The sequence below is a fragment of the Diabrotica virgifera genome, chromosome 4 (genome assembly GCF_917563875.1).
Source record: "Diabrotica virgifera virgifera chromosome 4, PGI_DIABVI_V3a".
Taxonomy (NCBI): Eukaryota; Metazoa; Arthropoda; class Insecta; order Coleoptera; family Chrysomelidae; genus Diabrotica; species Diabrotica virgifera.
This window is the reverse complement of record NC_065446.1, coordinates 194,561,300-194,581,520: the sequence shown is the minus strand read 5'-3', so window position 1 is coordinate 194,581,520 and position 20,221 is coordinate 194,561,300. Positions and strand designations below refer to the sequence as shown.

The following is a 20,221-nucleotide window of genomic DNA, read 5'->3' as shown; positions in this document are numbered from 1 at the left end:
GCACCCAGAAGAAATGGACTAGAGTTGACTCCAAAAACAACTCTCCTATGTCGAAATACAAATTATTTTCCTTCATTGTTTACCCATAGGAACTTCAAAAAATCTCTGTCCTTCGAATGTACAGAAGTTCGAAGAAAAGCCTTTCGAATATCCGGCACAACACCTATTTTTTGTTGTCTGAACCGTAATAACACAGAAGGACTAAGTTCAATAAGATTAGGCCCTACCTCTAAAGACTGGTTCAAAGAAGGACGACTCTGTTCATGAGATGATGCATCAAAGACTGGCCTAATTTTCTTGGTTTCGCTAGTATTTTTAATAACGGGCCTGTGAGGCAAATAGTGCACACAATTATTCTCTTCGGGATTATTTACTATTTCGATCACACCCTCGTTCAACCACTCATTGAATATTAAATTATACGATTCAAACAAATTGGAATTTTTCAACTTATTTAAAGTAGTATCTAACCTTCTTCTAGCGACAACTAAATTATCTGAAATTAAAGGATGCTTGTTCAACCAAGGTAACATAACCTCATACCTACCTTCGTTTTCACATCGGATAGTCCCATAGAAAAAATTCTTAGCCTCCTTGGCCGCCACCTCTCGTGTCACTTTTCTACAGGATCGGTTATCCCAATAATATCAAGCTCCCGGAGTTTCGCCACAGAAAAACTATCAACAAACAACGAAATCGACATCATATATATGTGCTGAAATTAGAAGCAACTGCCGGCACCTTGCCCATAAGAGTCCAACCTAACAAAGTTTCAACTGCTACAAGACCACACTGTAACTGATATTTCCTCCCTGTATACAATTTGCCTACAACATCAGCTCCAAACAAAATCTCAATTGGTGCTATATGTCCGACATCTCTGAGCGAAATATTCATGTCACTAAGTTCCTCAACCCAAGGGCCGTGATAAACAGGAGAGAAATCTGCACAAATTTTTGGTTGATCTAAGGCATCAAATGAACAAGAGTAAGCTCCTTCACTCGCAGTTACCTTGTATAATTTATGTCGTTGTTCAGAAGTACTTTTACCGCCAAATAACGTATGTACCATATTTTCCGTTCCTTTAGCAGAAAAACCCATTTATTGTGCGGTACGCTGTAAAATATATCAGGAGCTTGGAGGAGTAAGGGCGAACTGCAAAAACGATGTTTCGGGAAAACTGAGTTAAAGTTTACAAACATGTTAGAATAGTAAGGGCGAACAAGTGATGCTACTAGATTATGCGGTTTATCGTCGCATCTCTACTATAGCGTGCGGTCTACCGAGGGATACGGTGTATAATCTGTATTATTACAATGCCGACAAAAAATCTTCAAAGTGAATAAAACGTGTAAATCTTATGAATTATTATTTTAGTTTTACGGCTTGTTCCCAACTAAAATGGTAAATTGATGTAATAAAGTATTAACTTGTAAAATTACTATAATAATCCTTATTTATGCCTTATATTCACTTTCTAAATAGTTTTTGTCGGTGTCACGTTCGATCGGTACATCGGCTCATCACTACAATATTGCTTTGAATAGAATAATGAAAGGCGCCTTTGAAAGCGGAAAGTTTATCTCCAAGTACTAATAAAAGTTACAATATACAATAAACTTTATGCAAATTTAGTTTCTCTACTGTTATGCACATTACACCCTAATCTTTTCCTAGGGTATGGTAATCCTTCAGGTAGATCTTAAAAACTTAAGGATTTTGCAAGATTTTTATGAAATAAAAAAAATGAGGTTTAATACTTTTTATTCTATAAAAGTAAACATCCCTAGTGTTTTTAATAAAATTCACAAAGAAAGCTTTAATTGAATTCAATTTGATTTTCATCGTCTACGGTTTCTTCGTCTTCATTTATACCAATTCCTCCACTTATAGCTTCTTGTAAAGTACACTTGTGTGGCATGGGTACATAATCAAGAAGATCTAGTAAGTCCTTTTTCTTTTCTTCTGTAAGCTTGAGAGCACCCTGGTATTTGAGAGGAAGTTCTATATTATCTAAATTAAAATTTGTGGTATCATAAAGTCTCTTTCGCCCCTTTTGGAGTATCACACTTGTAGAAATATCCGTGTTGTATGCGATTTGAATTTTAAAGCCCATCTTAAAATCTGTTGAAAATTCGAATATTCTGCCATCCTTGAAGTTAGCTCCCAATATTTGAGATTTAGTTGCTGCTTTTTGAAGAACGCTGAAATCCTTAACCATTTCCCTCGTCACATTAACAACTTGGAATTTGTTCTTCTTTTTCGTGTGTTCAATGAAATGGATATAGTGTTGTTTTGAAAATACCTCACACTCCTTGATCTTTAATTTAATTGAACCAAAATCTCGATCACAACCCATCATTGAATGCCCCGACATTAAAAAAACGTGCTTAATAAGATCAAAGCGATTTGCATGAATGTGGCGGAGGTTAGACAAAACAACGTTTATGTTCTTATTTTGACCGGCACAGTTATCACTAAATATTATAACTTTTCGCACTTGCTCGTTAACAAAGTTCTCCAAATAGTGACTGAGGAAACTGGCTATTTCACACGATCCGCGCTTGGCGATGGTTTCATCCCATACATACATCATGGCTGTTCCTGTTTTAATGTTGTGGATTCCTAAGTTGTAAGTCCACATTTTTCTTTTGTAATATTGCACGTTGCAGGTAAGTTTAGGCGTGGGTAATGCTTGTTGTAAATCAACACATACAACTTCAATATTTTCATCCTGGTTGTTTTCGTAGCTTTTCATCATTTGCTGAGCAGCTTTCTGCTTTGCTAAGTGAACCTTCAGGTCCGTATCCAATTTAATTATTCTGGGAGAATTCAAGTTACTAGTTTTTAACCCATCAAGTTCAATTTTAATCTTAGAGCAAGTATTACACTCATCAACAGAAGGAGGCTGAACACCTATATTGAATTCGTTTACAAAAATATTTCGATAGTAGGACTCTGTCACAGGCAGTGCTTCAGGAGATGTGTTTCTTAGCCATTCCGTGTAAGCTCCATATGCCCCAGTAATTGATGAGCCCGGTGGCATATATTTTCTAAAGGGACTTTTGGCTCTGTTGTAGTGACTGGAAACAGTAACAAGAGAATCAATGTGATCTCTGACCAACTGAGTTCTATACTCACCCATTTTATTGCCTGGACTTAACTTCCCTCTGTTATCACTCAGCACAGTTCCTGTGGTGGTCTGCTTGTTTAAACCAACGCGAACTCTTTTTTCACTTATGCCATGGATGCTGATAAAAGTATGACGACAAACACATTTTCTTTCACCATTGATTGAAACACTATATCCGATGGTCCGAAGCTTCCTACTTGCTCTGCCAGTAATTAAAGAATTTTTACAGTTACTGAAACTTAGCGCGTTTGAAAGATATTGGTTTTGACTATCGTAGTTGCCAATTTGCCAAAAATTATTGAAAATCATATTGATATTGTCCATGCCCAACATTTCAAAACACGTTTTACGACACTTACAAGGCAGTCCGATTGTGCGCGCAGATACAGGTTTCTTTGTATTTCTTGAAACGTATGCTTCACCACAGTTTCGTTTGGTTTTACATACGTTAACGACCCATTGTTCTGTGTTTTTTTGCTTCCGCCTTGTCGTATTCTCGGCGTTCATTTTGAAAATAAATCAGAAAAATCTAAGCAAGTTAAACGCTAATGCACCTTGGTTTTTCCTTAAAATACGATTAAAAACTACAAGCACAGGATCGTAAAGAAAAACTCAAGAACAATGCATCTGCATACAACGCAATCTGCATACAATGCAAGACTGTATCTCACCAACTAAAGCCACTAAGCTACAGAATTACAGAAACACCGGCGCCTTATACACGATCGTACAGGAAAACTCAAGAACAATGCATCTGCATTCAACGCAATCTGCATACAATTCAATCTGCATGCAACGCAATCTGCATACAATGCAATCTGCATACAACACAAGACTGTATCTCACCAATTAAAGCTACTAAGCTACAGAATTGCAGAAACACTGGCGCGTTAACAGAGGAGAAGGGCGAACGAAACGCAACGAAAGCCTGTGGATTCGCCCTTACTCTTCTAGACGATTATGCAGTTCAGCTTCTGACAGGAATGGATTGGAATATTATTTCTTACGAAATTTTAGGAGTCTGAAGGGCGAAACATGCTGTTATAATATACAGACGCATTCTTTAAAAGTATGTGAAAAATATGAGACTGTTTTTGAAATGACCATTTTTCGGGTTCGCCCTTACTCCTCCAAGCTCCTGATATGTTCTCTGCGATCCAGTGTCAATAAGTGCCCTTACTTGTTTAGTACCATGTGCACTTCTTATGTTTACTCGCAGAGCTTGTAAAAAACCTGTGTATTATTCAAATTCGCAAGCGTCTGATCCTTAGTCCTATTTTCTTCCGAGCGGCTAATACTTGAGGTCGATGTATCAATTTTGTTAACAGGTAAATCAGGACACATCAAAACAACATGGGATTTACAACACCAAATACAATTCAAACGTCCTCTACATTTCTTCGAAGAATGTCCCACCTTCAAAAATCGAAAACAGGCTTTCTTTTCTGATAATGTTCGTCGCTTCTGTTCCATAGACAATTTTTGTGCTTTAAAACAATTGATACTGTCATGCTGTCCTTCACAAAAAATACACCTGCCAACCTCATAATTTATCAACCCAACAGCGGTCGCTGATGGCTGATCAGTTCCTTGCTTTGGTAACTTTATATCCTTTTTTCAACCAGGTTATTGGATTTATATTTATTTTCAGTCGATAAACCAAAACCTTCCGTTGCTAAATTAATTTTTTGTTCATTTTGAACTTCATTTTGCAGAAAACTCTTTAGCCCACTTAATCTTGTCTCCAAAGTTAAAACTTCTGCAGATTCTTCGACATTGTGCATGGATACGGAACCAGAAGGCATTCAAAACTGTGAAGATCTATGCCATAGTCTGATCATATCCTCCGGTAAACGTGACTCAATAAGGGGATACAATATTGCCGCATATTTGTCAGCAGTTATGTCTAAGGTCTCAAGTGAACGAAGTTGACTTTCTATCATATCATATAGTGCAGAAACATTACAAGAAATACTAGAAACTCGACTCAAAATTAACTTTAAGAGCTCCCTAATATATACTTCAATCTGGAGATCCTCTCTGCCAAACCTAGACTTCGAACTCTTTATAATTTTTGAGTAATTATCGGCTACTGCAGGAAAACTCTTCACTAAACGTCTGGCCTTACTACCGTCTACAGTGGCTTGTCTCAAATAAGCTATTTTGTCGTTTAAATCAATTGATGGATCATCATGCACTACTTTGAACTGCGACCAAAATGGAAGCCAATCTATCAAGTCCCTAGAATATTTCTTGAATTAGATTGGAGGTAATTTAAAACTGCGCTTACCTTTTATTGCTGACTCTGAACTTACTAAACTGGGTCTGTCATCACCTTTGTACTTAAGTTCATAGTAGCGTGTGCTGTATCTATCCTTTGCCTCCATCTCACTACTTAATTCTGCTTCGGAAGCCTTTTCGACCATAGCTTCAAACACCGCACTTTCTACGACACAAAGCTCATTGTACTTCACTTGTAAAAGTTCCCACTGTACACTAATTTGTTGCCAGGGTCGAGTGTCCACCGTTTCAGATGACAAATTGTCCAAAACATTAGCAGTTATCGTAAAAGCAGTACGAAGCACTGTTCGGCGTTTTGTTTCTAATTCTAATGCCATATTTTCTCGCTTAAAAAGGTAATAGCTTCGGCCGAGCCTCACGACAAACGAATTTATTCGCCGGAAAAAAGTTTACCCTAAAATAAGCGGAAACAACTAACTTTTAAGCACACCCGTATAAAAGTCCTTATCGCGGTAGCCAAATGTTAAGTTGGGATGTACACGAGTTACCCCTATTAAAAATACGCAAGTGCAGCTTAAAACAAAGTTTTTATTTGGATGTTATCGGATGAATGTTACAAACTCGACTGCCTTTAAAAACATATTACAATATCTACACATTCCTTAAAACGGCAATATATTCTTATCAAAGGTTTCAATATCAAGTGGGCTAGTAAGCCCAACCATCCCTTCACCTCAAAACAACGAAAAACAAGCCATATGACCCGCCGTATGTATAAAGCAGAAATATCTTTTAAACACGGACACTGCCATATAACGACTCGACGCAATCATTTCACCATCCAAAGATACCATTTTATTTTTAGTAACTCCATCTTTAAATGAACATTCCAAATACTCTGTTTTTGTCCTACTCAGCTTTAAACCTTTTTCCTCCAGAGCTTGTCTTCACTGTTCCAGTTTGTGTTCTAAGTCTCTTTTACTATTTCCTACTAACACTACATCATCAGCATACATTAGGCACCATGGAAGCCTACCCTGTAGTTTTGCTGTTATCTGGTCCAAAACTTATGAGAATAAATAAGGACTAAGCACCGAGCCTTGGTGCAATCCTACTTTCACCTGAAATTTATCAGTCTCTCCCACACCTGTCCTAACACTAGTCGTTACGTCCTCATACATATCTCTCACAATGTTTACATATTCGCCAGGGACTCCTTTCTTGTTGAGTGCTCACCACAGAATCTCGTCATCATATCGTCGCCTCAAAGCAACAGTAGGATATGTAAAATAATGTAGTTTCGAGAAAAACGCAATTGAAAATTTTACGAAACTTCAGTAATTAATAACTTTTATATATTTGAATGGATTGACATGGAATTTTGTTTGAGTACCTAACTTTACATGCGTCACATAATAATTTATATTAATTGATAAAAAAGTCAAAAATAATTGGAAAAAAAGTTAGTTGGCCTACTGTTGCCCTCAAAGATAATCTGTTTTTTAACGATATCCGTAAATTTCTGTTATATAAACTTATATTGCACTAAAGTTTTGTTTAAAATTTTACACATTTCAATACAAAAAACAAAACAATTTTGTTGTTCAAACACGTTATTACATAAATTATAACATGAACATACTTGTTTTCCAAAAATTTAAAAATTTGACAAGATAATAAAGAAAATAAAATGAAAAAATCATCAGAATCAGTTTTGGTAATAGCGGATGCTGAAAGGTGTGAAAGTAAAAACTTATTGCATCTTCTTAAATCAGCCCGAAATTTGCAAAGGGGAATTTATCATGAATTTAACTTACTTAGCTTTTCCTGTGCTTGATAAATTCCAGATAACAACTCAGAATCAGTATTATTTTTGTTCGCTAAATACACTAAATGCTGACTTCTACATACACATAATTTTTACAATTTAAATTGACTGAATTATTCATTTTTACTACTCCTTTTAACATCAATGTAATAGAACTATTGTTTAAATTACTGAACTGAAGATAAAATTGTAACCGCGAGCTAGATGATAATATAAACACAGACATAATCGCAACTCAGCAATAACTACATGCAACAGTAGGATATGTACATAAGATAACTTAGTGTTGCATTAATATTGGTGACCAAAATTAGGTAAACGACAAAATATAATGGTATGATTAGTATATGTATGTTGTCTTAGTGTTACATTATAGAATTTGGGCTAAAAGGAATTAAGCTACACAAGGATATATGTAACATTATGAAAAAAGTATTATACTTTTTATTTATCTTAGTGTTACACTCAACAGAAGGGTTTATTTCGAATCATTTGTCATGGATATCACAAAACTCATTTTTCTTACATATCCTACTGTTGCTTTGAGGCGACGATATGCTTTCTCAAGATCAATGAATACCATATGATTTTAGTTTTGCAAATTGAAAATGAAAGGTACAGTACACTTATATAAGCAAAAAAGATTTCAACTTGCTATCTGCTTTATTTTCGGTCCTGTAACATTTTGAAAACATGCATTTTTTTTGCGAAAGCTGGATTGCAAATTTTATTTTGCAAAATATATTGAACCGATCTTAATGAAATTTACAGTATTGTTTTACTGTATCATAAAGTATTTCTGGGTGAAATATTAAGGTCCTAAGTGTAGCATAAATGGTTGAAAAACGTAAAATGCGAATACTTGTTTTTGTATGATTTTTTCGCAATTATTGCTATTTTGCAACAATAGTCACCATTTTTTATACTTTTAACCAACTCTATATTGTAGGAAATTTATTTACGCAACTTTTATGTTAGTACAACTTTTCTCGGAAATGAAGACTTTTAAAGTTATAATCAAAAACCAAGAAAAAATCGAATTTTTCCTTCATTTTTTGATATTTTGATTATTTAAACAATGTTCCGGACCTTTTTGAGAGGGAGGATAACTCAAATATTATTATTTCAGTTATTTTAAAACAGTTTCTGCAAAAAAATTTGAGTCACCTCTCAACGTCCAAATGTACTAATATTTTTACAGATGCGCCCTGGTCTATATCGACTTAAAGCAAGAATACCTTTTAGTACTAGAATACCTCACAATTTAATAATCCATAGTCAAAAATGCTTAAAAATTAAAGATAAAAAAGTTATGCGATAAAATAACCGTTTCCCTACCCAAAACGGTAGCTTATGACCGGTACTAGAAATTCGTAATGGATGGAATCGATTTATCTCTGAAAAATAAATACGCGTACCAATTTTCGTTTTTTTTTTAAATAGAAACGTTCTGGCGGTATTTAAGAAAACCTAACTAATTACAAGACGCCATCTTAAAATAGCTCTAGCCAGCATAGGAAGCATTTTAGGGCCAGGTGAATTGGGTTAAATTGTCTTGGAATTATCTGAGGAACCTCATCGGTAGAGTTTCTGGACACCCTGTATAAAACAGCAATCAGTTCTGTCATAACTTACGAGTTGAAGACAGTGAGAATTACAAATCGAAGAGCTGTATAATAAAGATGAAGAGAAGTTAAGGATAATAGAATAATAGGATCCTTAGAAAAATTCTTGTACCAAAAAAATTTAAGACAGAAAATTTTTAGATGAATATTTAAGATAAAAATAACCACATAAATGTACAAGATATAGTCAGACATATAATACACACATCAGAATAATCTAAGGGACACCCCTACTATTAGTTTTAAATCAATGTTAGCTGCAAATACAAAAATAAATTTATGTTTTAATCTTCTTTGTTGTTTTGTCGATTGTTGTATTAACTTGGACAGTAATGCTGATAATAATGGCTACAAAAAATTTAACAAATCTTCAGTAAGCGTTTTTTGTCTATACGATAAAAAATAATTCTTAAAATCCTTAAAATTTATCAAGGTGGAAGTGGAAAATGTACAAATTGTTTTCTGGTCACACTGACCATCATCAGTGTAAACGTCCAGTATACAAGTAATATTAGTTGAAACTAGCCACTTCAATAGGCGTAAAACCCTCTAAATTACATTATTGTTACATTAGACATTAAAAAGCTGTCGACATTAAATCGATATCTTAAGATTTTTAAGTTAACATGTGGATGTACTTCATCCTTGCTCGAAAATTACACAAGGTAATGCTAAAGTGAGAGTTTAACGACCAATTCTGGTTGGTTGGTTTTTTACAAATTTTACTAGCCATAAAACGAAAAATTAATAGATTTTGTCTATTATCAAGTTCTTCTCTTCATTAGCTATAAACTGTTAAATTTTTGCTCCAATTAAAATTCAAAATAAAATTTATTACTTGTTCCAGACAACGCCTATAAATAAATTTCGAAATTGATGTTCATAGCTCACCTCCAAATAAAAAAATACACTATTATGGAGTTGTTTAACCGTTTGTTGAAACCTGTCTATGTTAATCTATTTCTAACCAAGCGACTTTTAGTTTTACCTTAATAAATAATACAGGACCGGCTTTTATTTACACTAATTAAAATACTTGTTTTATTAACCTATTGGAATCATATTAGTTCCTTATGGATATATTACGTGGACGAATTTATTAAAACTATAAAAAAAAACAACTCACCAGTATACTTCTTAGATGTTTTGATAAATTAAGACAATATTGAATATAGAAAACTAGTACAGATCAAAAATATTTATTTTTTGAATTAGTACAAAAATCATTAACCCGGCACCTGCCACGTGGCTTGGCTAGACGTCAACTGCTAAGTGGGGTGCTCATAACACCCCTTAAAATTTTATCAGAATAATGTTAAAGAGTAATTCAAAAATATAAAAAACAAGTTTTATCAACTTATTAAAAACTAATATTATAAAAGTTAAAAAATAAAATTTAAAACTTATGTATAAGCAAATTACCAAGTACTACCAAGCCATAATAAAAGAAGTAAAGTAAAATATCTCACAAAATTAACCTTTCTGGAGTATACAGTATATATAAATAATTTAAATTAGTTATTGTAATAAAATAATGTAAATTTCACCTGTTTGTCGAAAACACAAAAAAAGATTAAAACTTAAACTGCCAGATGATGACCCCCAAGTCAACTTTATAGCTATAAGTCCAGAATTTCACTAAATAACCACTTCAAACACAAATAGATCTATGTTATACGCGAGTTCTAGACGCGTTACAAGTGACATGAAAACCGTCCTTCGTACTGCCCTCGTCATGCGCATTATAAAAAATGCGTTCCAAGCGAACATGAACGATGATTCGTATCGTACACCGTGTTGTTCCAAGCGATCCATGTACCGTTTTGAAATCGGTAACTGAACGGTCCTTTTGATACATGCCTTCAAGCAGAAACTATTTGTACTGACTTGCGCAGTTAGGATTGTTTTCATTTTTACTGGTCGCTGCTATGAGATCAGCTGATGATTCAATAATAGAATAATCCACAATCCATGCTATTAATAGGGCTTTTCATTCACAGTCATTTGTTTCGAGCTTCTGTCATGTGTCACATCTCTCTCTCGTTCCATCCCTCCTTGTGGAGTATTGGGCGCTTGTGCGTTTCTTGGCCAAAAGTGTAAGATTGCTGTCTGGCCGGGACAGCGCATCTTTTTTTTGTTTTTATTCTCTGGATAAATTGTGAACTAATTCCCTCCACTCTCTTCTATCTTTTGCTCTCTTTTTGACTTCGCCCCATCTTATTTTTTCGAGTTCTCTCATTGTTGTTCTTTTCCAGCTATTGTCTGGTCTGTCCCTCTTTCTGTTCCCCTCTGGTTGGTATTCAAGTGCTTGTCTTGCTATGCTGCTTTGGCCTTTCCTCAAAGTATGGCCGATCCATTTCCATTTTTTTCCTTGACTGTAGTAGATATGTTAGTTTGCTTTGTCCTTTCCCATAGTTCTGTATTAGTTATTTTGTTTGGCCAGTATATTTTCAGGATTTTTCTTAGAGATTTGTTTACAATTGTTTGTAGTTTTTTAGTTGTATTTTCGTCCTGTTTCCATCTTTCTGCTCCATAGAGCAGTATACTTTTCATGCAACTATTAAAGATTTTAATTTTTGTTGTTTCCAATATTTCGTTTGTTTGCCAAATTCTATTTAAAGCGTTGAATGCATGTTGCGCCTTTGTTATTCTCGTCTGTATATCCTTTGTGCACCCCCCGCTCCTTTCCAAGACAGATCCCAGATATGTATGTGAACTTGTCTACCTCTTCTACTTCTTTACCGTTTATCATTATTTTATTATTTGGATGGTTATTATTTTTTAGAAGTTTAGTTTTTTCTTTGTTTATTCGAAGTCCGATCGTGTCGGAGTACTGTGCCAATTTGTCAATTTTTACTTGCATATGATTTCGGTGTTCAGTTATCAGGCAGATGTCATCTGCAAATTCTAGATCTTCTAACTGTTTGAAAAGGTTCCACCTGATGCCTGTTCGATCGTCGATTACTTTTCTCATTACCCAATCTATCATAATAAGGATAGTACACAACCCTGTTTGACTCCACTTTCTATGGATATTTCTTCTGTTACTTCACCTGTATGTTCTAGTTTGGCTTTGTATCCTTCGTAGAAGAGTTTAATAAAGTTTATGGTTTTTAGTGGTATCCCATATAATCTAAGGATTTTCCACATCTGTGCCCTATTTACACGGTCAAAGGCCTTTTCGAAGTCGATAAAACTCACATATATATCTTTATTCTATTCATTTGTTGGTTCCAAGATAATTCTAAGAGTGCATATGTGATCAATAGTGGAATTGTTGGAACGGAAGCCTGCTTGGTTGTTTCTCAGTTTTTTATCAAGTTCCGGCTTCAATCTTTCCAATATGACTTTGGTCAGCACTTTGGATGTGGCACTTAGTACTGTTATTGCACGCCAATTATTGCATTTGCTCAGGTCTCCTTTTTTGGGTATTTTTATAATCAATCCCTTTTTCCACTCCTTTGGCAATTCTTCGTCCGTCCATATTTTAATCAAAAGTGTATGTAGCATCTCTACTGACTGCTCGGTGTATGCTTTTATTATGTCAATGGGTATATTGTCGATTCCTGCGGCTTTGCCATCTTTTAGTAGTTTTAGGGTGTTTCCAATTTCATCACTTGTAATTTCTCCAGTATTCACTACTAGCTCTGGTGCTTCTACTTCATCTTGTATGATTTGGGTTATTTCATGCTTAGCATATATCTCTTCGAAGTATTCCTTCCATCTTTGTATTATTTCTTTCTCATTTTTTATTCTATTTCCTTGTTTATTCTTTACTTCTCGTATATTTCGTTGTGCTTTTCCTGTTAAGTTTCGTATGATTGTATATTGTGTTCGTAAGTTGTTTTCTTTCGCTGCTTCTTCTGATATATTTAGCATCTCATTTATGTAGTTTCTTTTATATTTTCTGGCTTGTTTTTTTACTTCTGCGTTTTTTGCCTTGTATTTCCTTTCAAGTGCCCTCTCTTCTTCCGATCTTTCCTTTTGTAGAATTTCTTCTTTGATTTTTTTTCTTTCTTCCATCAGTAGTAGAGTATCTTTGGTAATCCATTTTTTATTTTGTCTTCTTTTTAGTCCGATTGTTTCTTTTGCTGTATTCATCATCACTTCTTTAAAATATTTCCATGTTTCTTCGACTGACTCTCCAGTTTGTTGTTTATTGGTATATAACAATGATACAAACCAAAGACGTATGGCGTAGATATATTAATATTATGTGACACATGACAGAAGCTCGAAACAAATGACAATCGATGAAAAGCCCTATACCTGTGAATCTTGATTTTCGTTTAAATAGTTATCAATTAATTTTTTTAATTAATCTTAAAAATATGGATAATTTATTATTTTTTTTTTTCATAGAAGACAGCGATTTTATGTCAGATATCGATTCTGAGGAAGATTTTGAAGTTGAAGTGATATTTAATGAACATGTTAGAAATGATCATTTCTAACCATCTAGCAAACTACTAGTGGTACTGTGGTACTTGTACTGAAAATGGCTTAGGCGCAACTTGAACTAGAAATGGTACACAAATACGTTCCAAGAGGGTTACGAACCGGTAATCGGTTCGGGATCGAAAGAAAACCGTTCAAGGGCGATTCTGCGCATTAACACAGTCCAATCGATTTCGTGACGGTTCAAGGGATCGTACAAATGTGTCGTCTTGGAACGAACCTACTGTTGCCAAATTTGAAAGACGAAATATTTGATGAAAATATGTTATTGGTTGCTGGTAGTGCCCCATCTGACAGATGCCGGGTTAAAAATGTTGTTTGAGGACATGCCGGGTTAAAAAGATTTTTTTCTTGGTATTTTTTTAGACAGTAACTTTAAATGGTCCCTCCATATCGATTTTTTAAGAAAGAAACTATCTTCAGCTTGCTATGCTCTAAGATCTGTTTCGAATGAACTCAATCTAGCATCTTCCAAAATAACATATTTTTTTGTTCGAGTCACATCTTCGTTATGGTCTTCCTTTTTGGGGTTCTGGTACAGCTGCCCAATTCGATGTTATTTTCACATTACAAAAAAAAAGAGCAATAAGATATCTGGTTGCCTCAGCCTGAGCCTCAGAAGAAAAACACATTGTGCTTTTTTTTTTCGATGGAAAAGTAATACTTCACAAAAGTTGCCCAATCAACTGTTAAGTATTTTGGTAAAATTTCTTTGAAATTGGAAAATATCTTCTGCCCCCCCCCCCAAGACAATTAAAAATTTTGAAAAAATGTTAACAGACGAAAAAAAAATTTATTTCGAAACGAAAATGTAATAGCTTTCAAAAGTTGCCTAACACACTATTTAGTATTTTAGTAAAATTGCGTTGAAATAAAAAAATATTTTCTGCACCCCACGGCAACTAAAAATTCGAAAAAATACATTAATATGCAAATTTCTTTTGTAAGGGAAATGTAATACCTTATAGAACTTGAATAAATAAATTCGGTTTAAATTGGAAAACATTTTCTGGTTTCACAAGGCAATTAAAAATTATACTTAAGAAAAGTATACTAAAATATTCTTTTTATAACAAAATAGCCTAACTTATCCGTCTCCCTGAGGTCACCCAAGTTTTTTAATACTAAAATAAATATAAAGCAAAGTACAAAATTAGGTATATAAACATTACAAAAGAAATATGGTAAAAGCATTCTATTCGAAGATGCCTTCCGATTTAGTATTAAAGTGAGGCATAGTTTTTCTGGAATCAATTCGAGTTTTTATAAATCCATCCCTCGAATACGCTCCACAAACTGCTAGAGGAGCTTGTGTCACAAGTTTGACACATCGTTCTACACATTGTTTGTGGCAGTGATATTTCTCAATCTTAATGTTACACGGGTCTAAGTTAAAAATTCTTAATAAAATCTCGCAGATTTTCACTCGAAAATCTAGAAAATATAGGTGGTTCTGTAAGGTGATATTCTTGTTAGTTAATTAATTCAAAGTAGTCGTTTGAACCAAATTTTTATAGGAGAAAGCTTGAAGACCCAAACGTTTTTTGATTTGGTCACTGGCAAACTTCTTTTGATGTCCAAGGGGTAGATCATTAGAATGTCGCAGACATAAATAAAAACCACTGAAGCGGTTTCTTAAGATGTTCTTCAGACAGCCGTATTACATCACCATTAACGCCAGTATTTACGACTGTTTCGTCACATGCAACAGCTGGATTTGATACTTTCTGATATACCAGACAGCGGATACCCATATCCGAAATATTTGCACCCTGGCTCATGCACAAGTGTTATGTATTCTTCCACGATCGATTAACCATAAAACTTGGTACTGTTTTTTACTTGAGCAAAAGTTTTTTCTTTGCGTCGGTAACTTTCTTCTTTTACCGTTGTTCTCTCTGATTATATTTGTTTTTGTTTTCCCTATCAAACGAGCTTATCACCATTTTTCTGGGACCTCTTTGATTTAATAGAAATTCGCGGTCATCCAGAGGCACTTTTTGAGATTTGCTACAAAGACAATAAATCAGAGTGTCACATTCGCCTGCTGCAAGCTTTACTTTTGTTCTTAAAGCATTGAATTTTATTTTTGTAAAATTTACTGCTTTGCATGTTCTTAAATGGTTTCATAAGTTTCATATATTTGTCATGATAGGCTTTTAAAAGCTGAATAATCCTTGTATATTAAATTATTGGAATTAAAGCCTTTTCCATATTTCCTCCAATTTAATTGAAACCTGTTCGGCAATACCAGAAAATTCTGGCTCTTTCTTGATGAGTTTTTTATCCTCAATCAACCAGAAAACTTCATCACTTGTTTATATTTCGGTAAAACATTTTCAGGTATATTTGGTGGTACCAAATATATTTTGTGGACCGCCCCAAAAATAAGGCGGTCCACAGCACATCATGATTTTACACCCCAAGGTCCTGGTTTATCTATTTTAAAAATCTTTAATTTACAAACAATAATAATAACAAAGTAATCCACCGCACCAAACATAAGCGAAAATTACACGCACGGACTCACAAAGCGGGAAATTTCAAAGGGGTTGGGGAGACTGAAAAAACAAATAAAACTTTAAATATCGTTTAAATTTGCAATTGACAATATTTTATGTTTTCTTTACTTGATCTTAGATCGAGTTAGCACATATTTTATTCCAAATAAAATAAATTGAAAGTTCCGTAAAAATCAGATATTTAATAAAATTCAAGGTCGTTGGGGGGCAGAAGATTCGTTTAGAAAAAAAATTTAAAAATACTTGTATGCTAAAAAATAACACTAGCAACTTTTTCACGCTATTACATATAACATTTCCAACTTTTATTTTTTCGATGCACCCTATTGATCATGTCGGTTTTCGATGGTAATCCGTAAATAATATAATATTATTTAGGTATTTATTTATTTATTACCTATTTATTTATTTATTATACTAATACGTCGCTAAAAAGTTCTAAAAGCAACTGTTTTTTTAAATAAACCTAGACTAATAAAAATGTAAAATTAAAGAAATATGACAGAAAATACAAAAAATCGCCGATATCGCTTAATTAACCTATGAATTTTAAATGTCATTAGTGTCAAAATTTTATAAATGTCAATAGTGACAAATTTTTATAATCTAGTGGTGTAAACTTGCCTGTGGTTGGACCAATTACAGATAAGCATTATGGCGCGGTAAATTTGAATTACTCCTCCTATTTAAAAAACAAGGATTAGTTATTTTATAGTCAATAGCGTAACAACATTCAATGTAAAACGAATAATGTTTAAATTGTTTTTATTTTTTTTTTGTTTTTTTGGTAGTCAGTGTTATCAGCTCTGGTCAGGATCATCCCGGCGAGCTTTAATTGATCTTTTGAGTATATCCCACAAATACTCTATAGGGTTAAACTCGGGTGAGCAAGCAGGCCACTGCAAAGAAGGGATATCTTCTGCTTCAATGATGTCTCTACTCAATCTAATGGTATGTGGAGGTCCATTATCATGCACGAAAATTAAATTTTCTCCTGTTGCACCTCTCCAAAGCCTAACTACAGGATTTCAATATAGCTGTGAGTAGTTAAAGTTGATTGGACGAAAATTAAAGGAGTTTTTGTATGGATCACAATGCCTCTCCAAAACATTACACTTCCCTTTTTATATGTGAACAGATCTGACAGTTTTCGTTCTTGATTGTCTTCCTCGGCCTGTAGGAACACGATATCGTGGGTCATCTGATTTTACACAAATCCTGTTTTTATCTGAAAATAGCACATTTTGTCAATAGGGATGTTCACTAATTTTTAAATATAGTTAAATTCAATAGATTACAAGGTATATAAAAACGTAACAATCATAAAACTGTTTAAAAATATATATTTTTTAAGATAAATGAGTTCATAATGTTGATTTTCTTGGAGGCTAGAAAAACGGTACCCTGCAGCGAGGCTACGGTCTGTGACGTCAGCAGTCGTAACTCTTTGATCGACGACTAGTTTTATATACTTATTTATTCAGTGTATTTGAATGTGCGCAGTTTTTTACATATTTAATTATTAAAAATAAAGCCAAATAAGTGGTGTTTTGTTCCTGGGTGTGTAAATACATCAAAAAACAGTTCTGACAAGATTTTTATTACCGTTCCAGCCAATTTAAAACAGAAAAAGAAATGGTTTGTTGCAGCTAGAACTTAAAATAACTAACTTAAAGAACTAGCTTAATAAAATAAACATTATAGAAGTTTTCCAGAGACTTTCGGCCCTTGGTAATAATGTAATTGTTCTTTCTGCATTTACATTTTTCAAAAATACTTATTAGTTTTCTCAGGATTCGAAAAAAATGAATGAATTTAAATAGCATTGGACCAAGATTTAGCACCTACCCCCTTAAAGAGTAAATGAAAAAGTTTCGGGACCTCAAATTTGTATTCCTTAAACTGGGATATTCCTAAAAACGGGATTCTAATAATACATACAGTAAAAGTAAACCTTGAAATAACTACATGTGGATGTAAGTATGACTTTATATTATATTAAAATAATTAATAATTTAGTGAAAAGATAGGTTGAAATGAAAATGTATAATACCCAAGTTCAAAAATATTTTTTACCTTGGAACAGTTGTCAACTCGAAATACGAAACAACCAAAATAAGATCTAGAGTTGAAAAGGACATAGCAACATTTAACAACATGCGACATAATATCTCTCCCACTAAAAATGCGTCTGCTAAAATGTTATTATTTCCGGTCTTGCTATATGGCGCAGAGGCCTGGACAATAATGGAAATATTAATGAAAAAGCTAGAGGCATGGGTGTACCCACGTATCCTCAAAATATCCTGGGCGACCCACACCAACGTACAGGTATTGCGTCGAATGGGAAAACAAAAAGAAATCTCTTTTACAATTAAGAAACGAAATCTTAAATATTTCGGTCATATCATGAGGCATGATAAATATCGTATACTCCAACTGATAACGCAAGGTAAAATAGAGAGCAAACGCGGACCCGGAAGAAAAGACACTCATGACTTAAAAACTTACGCCAATGATTTGGACAAAAATCGATCGAGTTATTCAGAAACGCCTCAAATGAAATTAAAATTGCCATGATGATAGCCAACGTCCACAACGGACAAGGCACATGAAGAAGAATAAAAATATTTTTAATACACCTAACCAAGGTAAATAATAACCAGCCAATGTATGTATACAATATGCATGCGTACAATGCATGTATACAACTTTCTCTATTTTTTTTTGTGGAGTATTAAGCATTTATTTTTTTAGCTTAAAGAAGACATGGAAAATTATATGGAATATACACTCAGTAAATCTGTGGTAGATTTATTTTTTTACAAGATGCCAATAAATCATACACCATTGTTACATCTACACTACAGTCGGTAGTTTATACGAATCGGCTTTCTAAAAACCTTCTTCAAAATATGTCCTTACAAACAGTCTATCCACTTTAAACTAAACAAATTCACTATAATACTCCACTTTAACCCTGATAAAACAAGAAGAGAACAAAATAAAATGACCTGAAACGTCAAACAGGTAAACAGTAACACTATGAGAATGGCGCGCGCTTGGGGTATGCAACTAGTGACGTCAGGCCAATAGAGAAGCGTTCTTGAAATTTAAAATAATGCTAGATTTCCAATAAAGATTTTTTATAGAAAGGCTTTTTCAATTTTGTTGAAATTTTGGACAATTATTCCTAGGGTGTTTCTTAATCGTTTTACATGTTTGAAATGACTTTTTAATTTTTTGTGAACATCCCTATTCCCAATGTTCCAGTTTTGGTGGTGAAGACACCAATTTAGGCGATCAATCCTGTGCTGTCTGGATAACTCGGGAACCCATAACTGTCTCCTGCTGTATACTTCTTGGCACGAATCTTTCTTCTTATCGTTTCAACTGAAGCAGTTGCACCTGTAGGTTTCAAAAGCTGCCTTTGAAGCTGGAGGTGAGAAATGGTTGGGTGCCTTCCAGCTGATTGGACAATTAAACGATCGTGGCGAGCCGTTATTACTATTTGGCGACTTTCCCTTTCTTTATTTTTGAACTTTCCTAATTTCTCTTACCTAGCGTAGGTTTTGGACAGTACGGTCTGTGTTACTCCTAGCTCTGCATCTATGTCCCTCTGAGAACATAACTTGCTCCACAAGACCAATAATATTTCCCCGTTGTAAGTCCTATAACCCCAAATAAGGCTAACGCAAAAGTTAGTTTATTTATTTTCCTTCAATTTGCAACTCATGCAAATAACCTATACCTTATCGAGCTGTACTATCTAATTGTCTTATCGATTTGTTTATTTTCAATAAAAACCTTTATTCTTCGCAACAATAACAAGTTTTTTCAAAATAAATAAATATTGCTTTGAAATACATGGCGATTCGGTATAAGTTTGGTTGTATATACACACCGGCAAAATTAGCCGAACAACTTAAAAATGGGACATGTTTGATGTCTCGAATCTCCTAATCTTGTTGTCCGATTTGAGTGATTCTTTTAGTATTTTATAGCCTTATTAGTTAAGAATATCGGTGTAATAATATTGTTGCTAGACAGGTAAATGTCATTTTATACCGGGTGTTACAATCATACTGTGTTTTTTTCTTAAAGTTCGGAACATCCTGTGGAATATTCTAGCATGTGTAAAATATTAAAATTAAAACTTGATTGTAGACTTAGGCTTTCTTAACATTTTTTTTTTGATTCATTTGCTTATGTTGGAAAATAAAAAAGTTATGTGCTTTAACAAATAGCCATGCCTCTTATCAATAAATCCTCATAGTAGGGGAGGAAAGTATGCTAAATTTTCAGTTACTCGAGCGTTATGGGGACCTATTGGATTGTGAAGAGTGGGTGCTAAAACCAAAAAAAGTTAAGTTTTCCATAAAGTGTGGGACTCTCCATTTTTTAATTTAATTTT

The 20,221-nt window shown here is 33.9% G+C and overlaps 1 protein-coding gene across 1 annotated transcript; it reads right to left on the bottom strand.

Moving 5' to 3' along the window:
• Positions 1–62: 62 nt before the first annotated feature.
• LOC126883782 (uncharacterized) lies at positions 63–533 on the bottom strand. Its single transcript, XM_050649449.1, has one exon. The coding sequence runs from the start codon at positions 531–533 to the stop codon at positions 63–65; it is 471 nt and encodes a 156-aa protein (XP_050505406.1).
• Between the last annotated feature and the right edge of the window lie 19,688 nt (positions 534–20,221).